The sequence below is a fragment of the Bombina bombina genome, chromosome 1 (genome assembly GCF_027579735.1).
Source record: "Bombina bombina isolate aBomBom1 chromosome 1, aBomBom1.pri, whole genome shotgun sequence".
NCBI lineage: Eukaryota > Metazoa > Chordata > Amphibia > Anura > Bombinatoridae > Bombina > Bombina bombina.
In genome coordinates, this window is record NC_069499.1 from 839,437,249 (window position 1) to 839,453,584 (window position 16,336).

A 16,336-nucleotide genomic window follows, 5' to 3' on the forward strand; every position below is an offset into this window, starting at 1 on the left:
AATAACAAACTTGATAGTAGAATAAAAAACTACAACTAAACACCACATACTCTTAACCATCTCCATGGAGATGTTGCCTGTGCAACGGCAAAGAGAATGACTGGGGTGGGCGGAGCCTAGGAGGGACTATATGGCCAGCTTTGCTGGGACTCTTTGCCATTTCCTGTTGGGGAAGAGATATTCCCACAAGTAAGGATGACGCCGTGGACCGGACACACCAATGTTGGAGAAAGGGACAGTCAAGTCCAAAAAAAAAAAAACTTTCATGATTCAAATAGGGCATGTCATTTTAAACAACTTTCATCAACAAATTTTGCTTTGTTCTCTTGGTATTCTTAGTTGAAAGCTAAACCTATGAGGTTCATATGCTAATGTCTTCGATATTGAAGGCTGCCTCTAATCTAAATGCATTTTGACAGTTTTTCACCACTAGAGGGTGTTAGTTCATGTGTTTCATATAGATAACATTGAGCTCAGGCACGTGAATTTACCAAGGAGTGAGCATGGATTGGCTAAAATGCAAGTCTGTCAAAAGAACTGAAATAAGAGGGCAGCTTGCAGAGGTTTAGATACAGAGGTCATCACAGAGGTCATCACAGAGGAAAAATTTGTATTATTATAACTGTGTTGGGTATGCAAAACTGGGGAATGGGTAATTAAGGGATTATCTATCTTTAAACGTGAAGGTCAATTTGGATGAATTAGTGCCTGGCTTTTAATAAACCTATTAAAAACAAGGGCACTTTAATTAATCAAAATTGACATTTCACTCCTTTTCTTCAAAACTTACCTACCTTTTAATCGTTAATGCCGCTCCAGTGATTCCCCCGGCCACCGGAAGCCTCTTCTTACATCAGAAATGACGAATCCGGCTTCTTCCAATCACGGCTTTCCCCCGGGGGATCATGACCTGATGCAACGCTGTGATTGGAGGAAGCCGGATTCATCATTTTGGATCCGCGAAGAGGACTTGCGACGGGCTGAGAAAGTGCTGCAGCGGCTGACAGGATTAAAAGGTAAGTTTTTGAAGAAAAGGAGTGAAATGTCAATTTTAATGAATTAAAGTGCCCTTGTTTTTAATAGATTTATTAAAAACCGGGCACTAATTCATCCAAATTGACCTTTACTTTAGAACAATTTTTTTTTGGTATTTACTGTCCCTTTAAAAAGAGACATTAAAACGAGTACAAGTACAGTAGTATACTTACTACTCACCATGCTAGTAGTGTCTTTCCTCCTGTACCTGCAGCTTTCTGTAAACGCAGCTCTCTAATTTTACCCATTACAGAGGCTCTACATCTTTATTCTGGCCGTCGTCTTAGAATACAACATTAGCACACTATATTGTCATAACGCAACAGCTAGAAACATACAGGATTTCATAAGTAAATCTTAAAACATAATGGATGTTGTATTTTAAAGCTCATAATACAATATAATTCAGATAAGGGTCATCTGTTTTTAAATGTCTAAATGCAACTGGTGTGATCCCACTGAAAACTGATGACATAGGTACACTAACAGTAACTTTGCACTGACAACACACAAACTTACAAAGGGAACACTGGAAAAAGTATATCAGACAGCCCATTATTACACGCACAAAATGTTTCAACTGTAACACAAGGCTTTGCATTATCACTGTATTACAGCATCCAATATGCTGCTATATAGGAAATGTTAAAGAGACATGAAACTTTTTCCTTTCATTATTCAGATAGAGCATACATTTGTAAACAATGTTCCAGTTTCCAATATGTTATCAATTTTGCTTCTTTATCTCTGTATCCTTTGTTGAAGGAGCAGCAAAGCACTACTGGGAGTTAGCTGAACACATTGGTAAGCTAATCACAAGAGAAATAAATGTGCAGTCACCAATCAGCAGCTAGTTCCCAGCTCCTGATCCAATCTAGGTATGCTTTTCAACAAATAATACCAATAGAATGAAGCAAATTAGATAAAAGGTAAAACTGCAATGTTGTTTAAAATTGTATGCTCTGTCTGAATCATGAAAGAAAAGGTTTGGGTTTCATGTCCCTTTAAGCAGTGTTAAGTACAGAAGGCAAAAAAAAAAAAAAAAATCAGTCTAGAACAATTATGGTACATTTCCTTTCTCATCATTGTATTACAATGAGCTCTTTGTGGTGTTAGATGAATGTTAAAAGCTTAACATGCCAAGGGTTTCCCAAAGAAAGAAAAATGTTTGAAGTTATTTGTACACAGAAATTTAGTATGGATAATATACGTTTACTACATTTAGAAAACATTTAGGAACAAGCAAAATTATCAAGGAAGAAGTAATTTTTTTAGGAGCCAGGAACAAAGATAAATATTTTCTATAAACTCACTTGTCTAGTTTCTAATTTTGTGGTGTTAAAGGGACATTAAACCCATTATTTTCCTTTAATAATTCAGACAGGGAATACAATTTTAAACAACTTTCTAATTTACTTCTATTATCTAATCTGCTTCATTCTCTTAGTATCCTTTGTTGAAAAAGTAGCAATGCACTAATGGGAGTTATTTAACACTTTGGGTGAGCCAATAACATCAAGCATATATGTGCAGTAACCAATCAGCAGCTTCTGAGCCTACCTAGGTTTCCTTTGCAACAACGGATATCAAGACCACAAAACTAATTAAATAGAAGTAAATTGGAAAAAAATTGGGTTTCATGTCCCTTTAAACAAACTAATTTGCACTACACAAGTAATGTGCATCTACCAGGCACAACAGAGCAGGTCATGAAGTCCAGCACGCAAATAACAGCCAGGGAAGCGCTGCAGTGGGAGCAAAGCCTGGTATCTGCAATGATACCCAGCTAGATTATGTCATGATAGCCAGTGACAGGTTTACTGTGCTCCCCAGGATGGTACCACCTCCTACTCCTGCAGCTACTACAGAGAGCTGTATCTTTCACTGGAGCTCAGGGTTGTCTGTGCAGATGCCAGCAAACCGTTACTAATTCTAAAGCCAACTGCTGCTCTGTGAGGAGGAGGAGGGCTCTGTCCAGGAGTACAGTAACATCAGTACATAAGCTCGTTTGTTGCTGTCTAACTCCTCAGTACTGGCTTCACACACCCGGTACCTTCAGGTCAGCCTGACAAACCCACAGCGCCCTCTCTGTACAAAGCCTAAAGCTCGGCACACCCTGGGTATGAGCAGCACAAATTGCTACCCCCTGCCACTGGTCAGCTGCACAAGGCACCCTCAGAAGACTGCACCCCGGTGAAACACTCCAGGGGTGACACAACCAGGCAGGAGCTACTTGAGTAATCCTCATCCCTTAAATGCATTTCCTGTGCGCAAGCTGTATAAAATACAGAGAGCGGGAAATAAACTTTAAGGGAGGAAGATTACTTGAGTAGAGTAAGTTCCTGTCTGGTGGTGTCACCCCCTGGAGTGTGTCAACCGGGTGCCATCTGCACCCCCTGTACCCCCTAGTGACACCAAATCCATCATACTCCGTTCAATTTAGACTTACCACGCCCAGTGCAGAGATATCGGCACTTATGACAATCAAGTATTCCTCCGTCTGACTCTGGCACATAATCTTCCACATCATTTGGCTGAAAGCTAAATAAATAATGTGTTTTGTAAGTTTATAAAATGTACAACTTTACCAGCAGTATATTTTCAAGTTATAAAACAAAAAGGAGATCATTCTAAAGCCAAGTAACATCTAACAGGTACAAAAATATTAAATTCCAAACATAATACATTATAAAATATGTATATTTTTTTTTATATATATTTTGTATTAAAAAGGGACAGTTTACCCACAAATGTTCTCCCCTTTAATTTGTTCTCAATGATCCACTTTACCTACTGGAGTCTATTAAATTGTTTAGAAGTATTTCCTTTACCCTTATATTGGCATTTGAAATGGTTGATTTAGCCAGTAGTATCCCCACCTATTCTGAAAGTTTTTGTCCTTAAGGCCAAGCTGTGTAAACACAGCCAGCAGAAGAAATTACACTCCCATTAGGGTATAGAATCAATAAGGTAATAAAAACATAATTTATGCTTACCTGATAAATTCCTTTCTTCTGTAGTGTGATCAGTCCACGGGTCATCATTACTTCTGGGATATTACTCCTCCCCAACAGGAAGTGCAAGAGGATTCACCCAGCAGAGCTGCATATAGCTCCTCCCCTCTACGTCACTCCCAGTCATTCGACCAAGGACCAACGAGAAAGGAAAAGCCAAGGGTGAAGTGGTGACTGGAGTATAAATTAAAAAATATTTACCTGCCTTAAAAAACAGGGCGGGCCGTGGACTGATCACACTACAGAAGAAAGGAATTTATCAGGTAAGCATAAATTATGTTTTCTTCTGTTAAGTGTGATCAGTCCACGGGTCATCATTACTTCTGGGATACCAATACCAAAGCAAAAGTACACGGATGACGGGAGGGATAGGCAGGCTCTTTATACAGAAGGAACCACTGCCTGAAGAACCTTTCTCCCAAAAATAGCCTCCGATGAAGCAAAAGTGTCAAATTTGTAAAATTTGGAAAAAGTATGAAGCGAAGACCAAGTTGCAGCCTTGCAAATCTGTTCAACAGAGGCCTCATTCTTGAAGGCCCAAGTGGAAGCCACAGCTCTAGTAGAATGAGCTGTAATTCTTTCAGGAGGCTGCTGTCCAGCAGTCTCATAAGCTAAACGAATTATGCTACGAAGCCAAAAAGAAAGAGAGGTAGCGGAAGCTTTTTGACCTCTCCTCTGCCCAGAGTAAATGACAAACAGAGAAGACGTTTGTCGAAATTCCTTAGTTGCCTGTAAGTAAAATTTTAGAGCACGGACTACATCCAGGTTGTGCAGTAGACGTTCCTTCTTTGAAGAAGGATTTGGGCATAAAGAAGGAACAACAATCTCTTGATTGATATTCCTGTTAGTAACTACCTTAGGTAAGAACCCAGGTTTAGTACGCAGGACTACCTTATCCGAATGAAAAATCAAATAAGGAGAATCACAATGTAAGGCTGATAATTCAGAGACTCTTCGAGCCGAGGAAATAGCCATTAAAAATAGAACTTTCCAAGATAACAACTTTATATCAATGGAATGAAGGGGTTCAAACGGAACGCCCTGTAAAACATTAAGAACAAGGTTTAAACTCCATGGTGGAGCAACAGTTTTAAACACAGGCTTAATTCTGGCCAAAGCCTGACAAAAAGCCTGGACGTCAGGAACTTCTGACAGACGTTTGTGTAACAGAATGGACAGAGCTGAGATCTGTCCCTTTAATGAACTAGCAGATAAACCCTTTTCTAAACCTTCTTGTAGAAAAGACAATATCCTAGGAATCCTAACCTTACTCCAAGAGTAACCTTTGGATTCACACCAATATAGGTATTTACGCCATATCTTATGGTAAATCTTTCTGGTAACAGGTTTCCTAGCCTGTATTAAGGTATCAATAACTGACTCAGAAAATCCACGTCTTGATAAAATCAAGCGTTCAATTTCCAAGCAGTCAGCTTCAGAGAAGTTAGATTTTGATGTTTGAAGGGACCCTGTATCAGAAGGTCCTGTTTCAGAGGTAGAGACCAAGGTGGGCAGGATGACATGTCCACCAGGTCTGCATACCAAGTCCTGCGTGGCCACGCAGGTGCTATTAGAATCACTGATGCTCTCTCTTGTTTGATTCTGGCAATCAATCGAGGAAGCAACGGGAAGGGTGGAAACACGTAAGCCATCCTGAAGTCCCAAGGTGCTGTCAGAGCATCTATCAGGACTGCTCCTGGATCCCTGGATCTGGACCCGTAACGAGGAAGCTTGGCGTTCTGTCGAGACGCCATGAGATCTATCTCTGGTTTGCCCCAACGTCGAAGTATTTGGGCAAAGACCTCCGGATGAAGTTCCCACTCCCCCGGATGAAAAGTCTGACGACTTAAGAAATCCGCCTCCCAGTTCTCCACTCCCGGGATGTGGATTGCTGACAGGTGGCAAGAGTGAGACTCTGCCCAGCAAATTATCTTTGATACTTCCATCATAGCTAGGGAGCTTCTTGTCCCTCCCTGATGGTTGATGTAAGCTACAGTCGTGATGTTGTCCGATTGAAACCTGATGAACCCCCAAGTTGTCAACTGGGGCCAAGCCAGGAGGGCATTGAGAACTGCTCTCAATTCCAGAATGTTTATTGGCAGGAGACTCTCCTCCTGACTCCATTGTCCCTGAGCCTTCAGAGAATTCCAGACGGCACCCCAACCTAGAAGGCTGGCGTCTGTTGTTACAATTGTCCAGTCTGGTCTGCTGAATGGCACCCCCCTGGACAGATGTGGCCGAGAAAGCCACCATAGAAGAGAATTTCTGGTCTCTTGATCCAGATTCAGAGAAGGGGATAAGTCTGAGTAATCCCCATTCCACTGACTTAGCATGCACAGTTGCAGTGGTCTGAGGTGTAAGCGTGCAAAGGGTACTATGTCCATTGCCGCTACCATTAAGCCGATTACCTCCATGCATTGAGCCACTGACGGGTGTTGAATGGAATGAAGGGTGCGGCAAGCACTTTGAAGTCTTGTTAGCCTGTCCTCTGTCAGGTAAATCTTCATTTCTACAGAATCTATAAGAGTCCCCAGGAAGGGAACTCTTGTGAGTGGAACGAGTGAACTTTTCTTTTCGTGCACCTTCCATCCATGTGACCTTAGAAATGCCAGCACTAACTCTGTATGAGACTTGGCAGTTTGAAAGCTTGAAGCTTGTATCAGAATGTCGTCTAGGTATGGAGCTACCGAGATTCCCCGCGGTCTTAGTACCGCCAGAAGAGCACCCAGAACCTTTGTGAAGATTCTTGGAGCTGTAGCCAATCCGAATGGAAGAGCCACAAACTGGTAATGCCTGTCTAGGAAGGCAAACCTTAGGTACCGATAATGATCTTTGTGAATCGGTATGTGAAGGTAAGCATCTTTTAAATCTACAGTGGTCATGTATTGACCCTCTTGGATCATAGGTAAAATTGTCCGAATAGTCTCCATCTTGAACGATGGAACTGTCATGAGCGCTTCCGTTCATCGCCGTGTCGCCGCGGCTCCCGGAACTCCTCTGTGTCTCTGACGTCATGTTGCTTAGCAACATGACGCTTTCTCTCACACCCCTCTGATGACGGTTACGCTCCTGCCCTTTAAATCTCGGCGGGAGATCTGAATCTGGGCCCGTTTGTTTGTTTCCCTGGATTGTGAGTACCATATCAGTTTTATTCTTCTGTGTACCGACTTCTGCCTGCCTGACCAAGCCTCTTGCCTAATCCCTACTTGCTGATATTTGGACATTGACTTCTGCCTGCCTGACCTTGCCTGTAGCTATTACCCTTTTGCTGACACTTGGATGCCGACTTCTGCTTGCCTGACCCTGTCTTTTGCCTATACCTTTTGCTGATATTTGGATGCCGACTTCTGCCTGCCTGACCTTGCTTTGGCCTTTACCTTTAAACCTATTCTTTGTTAAACAAGACCTGCTTAAAGGGACATTTTACTTTTACAAGCTGCAAAAGAGAACTTTGCCTTTCTGTTTGTTATAAACCTGCTTAAAGGGACATTATACTTTTACAAGCTGCAAAAGAGAACTTTGCCTTTCTGTTTGTTATACACCTGCTTAAAAGGGACATTTACTTTTACAAGCTGCAAAAGAGAACTTTGCCTTTCTGTTTGTTATAAACCTGCTTAAAGGGACATTATACTTTTACAAGCTGCAAAAGAGAACTTTTCCTTTGTTTTACAAGCCTGCTAAAGAGGACCTTTTTCAGAAGCTTCAAAGTAAGAGCATTTCCTTTTTGTTCTTTGTACTACTTAAAGGGACGTTTTATCCTTTGTGGCTTTCCTGCATTCTGGAACAATATTCATTTTTGTTATCTTCTAATCTGCTTCCTGAGTGGGTCACGTCCTGGATATTTCTCAGTGTGCTAGCGTGTGCTTTCAATTCACGCTAGCAGTTGGGTTACATCCCGGATTGATTCCAGAGCGGCTGACATTACAAACGGGCCTTAAAAATGGACCCCACTGAATTATCTATGGCCGTGGCTCACCAGGGACAGCTCTTGGGTTCTCATGCCACTCACTTGCAGTCTCTGGACACTAAACTTGATCAAATTACTGCTCTATTACAAAATTTGGTTGCTACCGCACCTCCCAATCCTAATCCCAATCCAAATCCGATTGAGGCATTACCTCCTCCGATTCCTAACAATCAGTCTCAGGTACAACTAAGTCCCAGGATTCCTCTTCCGGATAAATATGATGGGAATCCTGAAGAATGTAGAGGCTTTTTGAATCAATGCCGTCTTCATTTCCGAAATAGCCCTACTCTCTTTGCTACTGCCTCTTCTAGAATCACGTTTCTTATTTCCTTAATGAAAGGAAAAGCCTTGGCTTGGGTGTCACCTTTGCTAGAAAAGAATGATCCTATACTGTTGGATGTTGATACATTTCTATCTACATTCTCAAACGTATTCGATAAACCTGGAAGGTCATCCGCTGCTGAAGCAACTCTCCTGGATTTACGTCAAGGAAATCAACCAGTCTCTCAATATGCAATTGAGTTCCGCACCCTTGCCTCTGAAACCACTTGGAATCAGGGAGCACTCAGAGCCGCTTTCCGTAAAGGACTTTCTGAGCGTCTCAAGGATGAATTGGTGTATCGTGAACTTCCAGAGTCCTTAGAAGCCTTAATAAATCTCTGTATCTGTCTCGACGCCAGGTTTCGTGAACGCCAACAAGAAAAGGATAGAACACAGAGGACTGCCACTCGAACTCCTTTTCGTTTAGCTCCTCGTTTTTCTAGTCCAGTCACTCCAGCCTCTCCTACTACTGATCAGGCTGAACCCATGGAAGTAGGAAGTATAAAATTAACTGAGACTGAACGCTTAAGAAGACGGACTCTTGGCTTATGTCTGTACTGTGGCCTTAAAGGACATTTATTAAGGGATTGTCCTACTAGGCCAGTAAAAGCCAGGGCTTAACTCTAGTCCAGGGAACTGAGTTAAGCCAAAATAGTGGTCATTCCCTATACAAGAAACTCTTTGTTCCAGTAACTCTTCTAATTGGACAAAAGAAGATCTATACCCAAGCCCTAATTGATTCTGGTGCTGGAGGTGTGTTCATTGACTCTACATTTGTTTCTACTCATTCTATACCCTTACTAAAGAAGGAGTATTCCATTTCAGTCTCTACGGTCAGTGGAGATCCTTTGGGTTCTGGATACATTCAGTTTTCTACTCAACCCTTAATCCTCACCGTAGGAATACTTCATTCTGAGACAATTTGTTTCGATGTCATTCCCACTCCGCAATTTCCCATTATCTTGGGATTACCCTGGCTCCAGATTCACAATCCCATTTTTTCTTGGACTTTCGGTGAACTCACTTCCTGGGGATCTACATGCCAGACTAAATGTCTTCAAGAGATTACTAAGTTACCACTCACTATTGCTCTCACAGTTGAAACTCCGGAATCCTTACCTATGCATTACCATGACTTTGTGGATGTCTTCTCCAAAAAAGAAGCGGAACGTCTTCCTCCTCATCGCCCTTTTGATTGTCCCATTGACCTCCTTCCTGGGGCTGCCTATCCTCGAGGCAAAACATATCCACTTTCTAAACCAGAAAACATGGCTCTGGAAGAATATATAAAAGACAATCTGGCTAGAGGATTTATTCGACCCTCCTCTTCCCCTGTAGGGGCTGGTTTCTTTTTTGTGGGAAAAAAGGATGGCGGATTAAGACCCTGTATTGATTATCGTGGATTGAATCAGATTACCATCAAGAACAGTTATCCTCTGCCCCTTATTCCTGAACTTTTTACTTATCTTCAGGGAGCCACCATTTTCACCAAACTCGACCTACGTGGTGCATACAACTTGATCCGTATACGCAAAGGAGATGAGTGGAAGACTGCCTTTAACACTCGATTTGGGCATTATGAATATTTGGTCATGCCCTTTGGGCTATGCAATGCTCCGGCGGTTTTCCAGCATTTTGTAAATGAGATCTTTCGTGATTTTTTGAATATTTTTGTTATCATATACCTGGACGACATCTTAATTTTTTCTCAGAACCACCAAGATCATGTGCACCACGTCAAGAAAGTACTTCAACGTCTAAGAGAATTCCATCTGTTTGCTAAACTGGAGAAATGTTCTTTCCATCAAAAAATCATACCCTTTCTGGGTTATGTAATATCGGCATCTGGATTCGAAATGGACCCTACTAAACTTTCTGCCATTTTGGATTGGCCTAGACCTGATTCTTTGAAGGCTTTACAACGTTTCCTAGGCTTCGCCAATTATTACAGAAAGTTCATCAAGAATTTTGCTACTATTACTTCTCCTCTTACTTCTCTCACAAGAAAAGGACAAAACTGTAAAGTATGGCCGTCTGAGGCTATAGAAGCTTTTGAATCTCTCAAAGAAGCTTTTTCCTCAGCTCCTATCCTTCGTCATCCAAATCCTGAGTTTCAATTTATTCTGGAGGTGGATGCTTCCTCTGTTGCTGCTGGAGCGGTTCTGTCTCAACGAATACCAGAGACTGGAAGGATTCATCCTGTTGCTTTTTTCTCTAAAAAATTCACTCCTTCTGAATTTAACTATGACGTAGGGAATAAAGAGTTGCTTGCCATCAAGATGGCATTGGATGAATGGAGACATTGGCTGGAAGGTACTTCTTTGCCATTTACTATACTTACTGATCATAAGAACCTTCTGTATCTCCAAACAGCCAAACGACTAAATTCCAGGCAAGCACGCTGGTCCTTATTCTTCTCTCGGTTTCACTATAATTTGTCTTACATACCTGGTTCAAAAAATATTAAAGCAGACGCACTTTCCAGACAATTTCAAGATACCCCAGTTCCTGAGTCTGGTACCATTCTCCAACCTCATGAAGTCATTGCCCAGTTAACAACTTCTTGGTTACAAGAATTACAGTCCGCTCAAGAGCGTCTTCCTTTGTCCTGTAAACCTCCCAATGGTTTACTCTTTGTTCCTGAACGCCTTCGTTCCAAGATTTTATTTTGGGCTCATGATAGTCCCCTTTCTGGACATCCTGGCATCAGTATTACCACTCGAAACCTCAAACAACATGTCTGGTGGCCTACACTCTCTCAAGATGTGAAGGATTACGTCTCAGTATGCACACAATGTGCCATGAACAAAACTCCACGCCAACTTCCTTCAGGATTACTCCAACCATTGCCTATACCTCACCAGCCTTGGACTCATGTATCCATGGACTTTATTACCGATCTTCCCTTGTCCACTGGGAACAATACTATCTGGGTGGTGGTCGACAGGTTCACTAAGACGGCTCATTTTGTACCCTTGCCAGGATTACCATCTGCCAAAAGACTCTCTGAACTTTTTATTCTACATATTGTAAGAATCCATGGATTTCCTCTTGATATTGTTTCAGATAGAGGGGTACAATTCGTTTCTCGATTTTGGAGGTCACTTTGTAAACATTTTGGTACTACTATATCTCTCTCTACTTCTCACCACCCACAATCGAATGGTCAGACTGAAAGAGTAAACCAGTGTCTTGAAACATATCTTAGACATTATGTGGATCATTATCATTCTAACTGGACTTCTTACCTTCCTTTGGCTGAATTGGCCCATAATGCCCGGTACAATTCCTCCCTTCAGACTTCTCCTTTTCATGCAGCTTACGGATATCAGCCTAGGACGTTCCCTTTGCATACTTCCTCCACAGTGAATCCTGCTTCTGATCTTACAGCCCGAAGATTAACTCGACATTGGCAGAAGATACATCGTATTCTTTCTGTAACTTCTAGACGTTACAAGTTCTTTTCGGATCTTCGACGGAAAAAGGCTCCCAAATATCGCCCTGGTGATAAAGTTTGGATTTCCTCTCGATTTCTTCGCCTGAAACAACCTTCTAACAAATTGGGACCACGATATGTGGGTCCTTTCCGAATACTGGGTCAGGTATGTTCCACTGCTTATCGGGTAGCTTTACCCAAGTCTCTCAAAGTCCATCCGGTATTCCATGTTTCTCTTTTAAAACCTGTGATGATTAACAGGTATTCTAAGCCTTTTTCTAAACCTCCACCGTTATTGGTGCATGGACATCCTGAGTTTGAGATCAGCCATATTCTAGATTCCAAATTGCGGGGCAAGAAATTGTATTATCTCATTCATTGGAAGGGTTATCCAGTCACGGAACGTTCTTGGGAACCTGCTCATCAAGTAAATGCTCCAATATTGGTCAAGACCTTCCACAAGACTCATCCTGATAGACCTGGTCCTGTCCCCCGGAGGGGCCCTTGAGGAGGGGGTGCTGTCATGAGCGCTTCCGTTCATCGCCGTGTCGCCGCGGCTCCCGGAACTCCTCTGTGTCTCTGACGTCATGTTGCTTAGCAACATGACGCTTTCTCTCACACCCCTCTGATGACGGTTACGCTCCTGCCCTTTAAATCTCGGCGGGAGATCTGAATCTGGGCCCGTTTGTTTGTTTCCCTGGATTGTGAGTACCATATCAGTTTTATTCTTCTGTGTACCGACTTCTGCCTGCCTGACCAAGCCTCTTGCCTAATCCCTACTTGCTGATATTTGGACATTGACTTCTGCCTGCCTGACCTTGCCTGTAGCTATTACCCTTTTGCTGACACTTGGATGCCGACTTCTGCTTGCCTGACCCTGTCTTTTGCCTATACCTTTTGCTGATATTTGGATGCCGACTTCTGCCTGCCTGACCTTGCTTTGGCCTTTACCTTTAAACCTATTCTTTGTTAAACAAGACCTGCTTAAAGGGACATTTTACTTTTACAAGCTGCAAAAGAGAACTTTGCCTTTCTGTTTGTTATAAACCTGCTTAAAGGGACATTATACTTTTACAAGCTGCAAAAGAGAACTTTGCCTTTCTGTTTGTTATACACCTGCTTAAAAGGGACATTTACTTTTACAAGCTGCAAAAGAGAACTTTGCCTTTCTGTTTGTTATAAACCTGCTTAAAGGGACATTATACTTTTACAAGCTGCAAAAGAGAACTTTTCCTTTGTTTTACAAGCCTGCTAAAGAGGACCTTTTTCAGAAGCTTCAAAGTAAGAGCATTTCCTTTTTGTTCTTTGTACTACTTAAAGGGACGTTTTATCCTTTGTGGCTTTCCTGCATTCTGGAACAATATTCATTTTTGTTATCTTCTAATCTGCTTCCTGAGTGGGTCACGTCCTGGATATTTCTCAGTGTGCTAGCGTGTGCTTTCAATTCACGCTAGCAGTTGGGTTACATCCCGGATTGATTCCAGAGCGGCTGACAGGAACTCTTAGGAATTTGTTTAGGATCTTTAAGTCCAGGATTGGTCTGAAAGTTCCCTCTTTTTTGGGAACCACAAACAGATTTGAGTAAAACCCCTGTCCCTGTTCCGATCGTGGAACTGGATGGATTACTCCCATTAACAAGAGCTCTTGTACGCAGCGTAGAAACGCCTCTTTCTTTGTCTGGATTGTTGACAATCTTGACAGATGAAATCTCTCTCTTGGAGGAGAGTATTTGAAGTCCAGAAGGTATCCCTGAGATATTATCTCTAGCGCCCAGGGATCCTGAACATCTCTTGCCCAAGCCTGGGCGAAGAGAGAAAGTCTGCCCCCCACTAGATCCGATCCCGGATCGGGGGCCCTCAATTCATGCTGTTTTAGGGGCAGCAGCAGGTTTCCTAGTCTGCTTGCCCTTGTTCCAGGACTGGTTAGGTTTCCAGCCTTGTCTGTAGCGAGCAACAGCTCCTTCCTGTTTTGGTGCAGAGGAAGTTGATGCTGCTCCTGCTTTGAAATTACGAAAGGAACGAAAATTAGACTGTCTAGTCTTGGCTTTGTCCTGAGGCAGGGCATGGCCTTTACCTCCTGTAATGTCAGCGATAATCTCTTTCAACCCGGGCCCGAATAAGGTCTGCCCTTTGAAAGGTATATTAAGCAATTTAGACTTAGAAGTAACATCAGCTGACCAGGATTTTAGCCACAGCGCCCTGCGTGCCTGAATGGCGAATCCTGAATTCTTCGCCGTAAGTTTAGTAAGATGTACTACGGCCTCCGAAATGAATGAATTAGCTAGTTTAAGGACTCTAAGCCTGTCCGTAATGTCGTCCAGAGTAGCTGAACCAATGTTCTCTTCCAGAGACTCAATCCAGAATGCCGCTGCAGCCGTGATCGGCGCAATGCATGCAAGGGGTTGCAATATAAAACCTTGTTGAACAAACATTTTCTTAAGGTAACCCTCTAACTTTTTATCCATTGGATCTGAAAAAGCACAGCTATCCTCCACCGGGATAGTGGTACGCTTAGCTAAGGTAGAAACTGCTCCCTCCACCTTAGGGACCGTTTGCCATAAGTCCCTTGTGGTGGCGTCTATTGGAAACATTTTTCTAAATATCGGAGGGGGTGAGAACGGCACACCGGGTCTATCCCACTCCTTAGTAACAATTTCAGTAAGTCTCTTAGGTATAGGAAAAACCTCAGTACTCGTCGGTACCGCAAAATATTTATCCAACCTACACATTTTCTCTGGTATTGCAACTGTGTTACAATCATTCAGAGCCGCTAACACCTCCCCTAGTAATACACGGAGGTTTTCCAGTTTAAATTTAAAATTTGAAATATCTGAATCCAGTCTGTTTGGATCAGAACCGTCACCCACAGAATGAAGTTCTCCGTCCTCATGTTCTGCCACCTGTGACGCAGTGTCTGACATGGCCCTAATATTATCAGCGCACTCTGTTCTCACCCCAGAGTGATCACGCTTACCTCTTAGTTCTGGTAATTTAGCCAAAACCTCAGTCATAACAGTAGCCATATCCTGTAATGTGATTTGTAATGGCCGCCCAGATGTACTCGGCGCTACAATATCACGCACCTCCCTCTGAGCGGGAGATGTAGGTACTGACACGTGAGGCGAGTTAGTCGGCATAACTCTCCCCTCGTTGTTTGGTGAAATTTGTTCAATTTGTACAGATTGACTTTTATTTAAAGTAGCATCAATACAGTTAGTACATAAATTTCTATTGGGCTCCACTTTGGCATTGCAACAAATGACACAGGTATCATCCTCTGAATCAGACATGTTTAACACACTAGCAAATAAACTTGCAACTTGGAAATACAATTCAATTAGAATAATATTAAAACGTACTGTGCCTTTAAGAAGCACAGAAGATCTATGACAGTTGAAAATTAATAAATTGAAACAGTTATAGCCTCAATCCTTGTAAACAACACGACTTTAGCAAAGGTTTAATCCCATTAGCAAAGATAACAAATTCTGAAAGCAGGAAACAAATTACAGAATAAACGTTTTTTATCTCAGTCAAACTATAATTCTCACAGCTCTGCTGAGAGAAATTACCTCCCTCAAAATAAGTTTTGAAGACCCCTGAGCTCTGTAGAGATGAACCGGATCATGCAGGGAATACAATGAGTTGCTGACTGAAATATCTGATGCATAGTAAAAGCGCCAAAAAACGGCCCCTCCCCCTCACACACAGCAGTGAGGGAGAACAGAAACTGTCAGAAAAACAGATTAAGCAACTGCCAAGTGGAAAAATAGTGCCCAAACATTTATTCACACAGTACCTCAGCAAATGAAAACGATTTTACATTCCAGCAAAAACGTTAAACATAATCTCTAGTTATTAAACAGCTTTATGTATTTCTTACAGTGTCATTCTAGTGAAGTACCATTCCCCAGAATACTGAAGTGTAAAGTATACATACATGACATTATATCGGTATGGCAGGATTTTCTCATCAATTCCATTGTCAGAAAATAAAAACTGCTACATACCTCTATGCAGATTCATCTGCCCGCTGTCCCCTGATCTGAAGTTTACCTCACTCCTCAGATGGCCGAGAACAGCAATATGATCTTAACTACTCCGGCTAAAATCATAGCAAAACTCTGGTAGATTCTTCTTCAAACTCTGCCAGAGAGGTAATAACACACTCCGGTGCTATTTTAAAATAACAAACTTTTGATTGAAGATATAAAACTAAGTATAATCACCATAGTCCTCTCACACATCCTATCTAGTCGTTGGGTGCAAGAGAATGACTGGGAGTGACGTAGAGGGGAGGAGCTATATGCAGCTCTGCTGGGTGAATCCTCTTGCACTTCCTGTTGGGGAGGAGTAATATCCCAGAAGTAATGATGACCCGTGGACTGATCACACTTAACAGAAGAAATCTAAATTTTACATTGTTCTCCCCAAGTATTGGTCTCTGGTTTACAGACAGATACAAGATAAAATAGGTATATGTACACAATGTGATAAAGTAATGAGATCTGATTATACCTACAAGCTCAACCCATTTTATTAGGTTGTGGCTTCAAAACACAAA

General features: G+C 42.1%; 1 protein-coding gene across 1 annotated transcript in view; it reads right to left on the reverse strand.

Moving 5' to 3' along the window:
- LOC128646043 (MARVEL domain-containing protein 3) overlaps window positions 1-16,336 on the reverse strand; it is a 188,285-nt gene that overhangs the window by 101,339 nt on the left and 70,610 nt on the right. Inside the window, exon 3 of the mRNA XM_053699459.1 lies at window positions 3,485-3,576. Within this exon, the coding sequence (XP_053555434.1) occupies window positions 3,485-3,576 (92 nt within the window). The remainder of the gene's footprint in view (window positions 1-3,484; window positions 3,577-16,336) is intronic.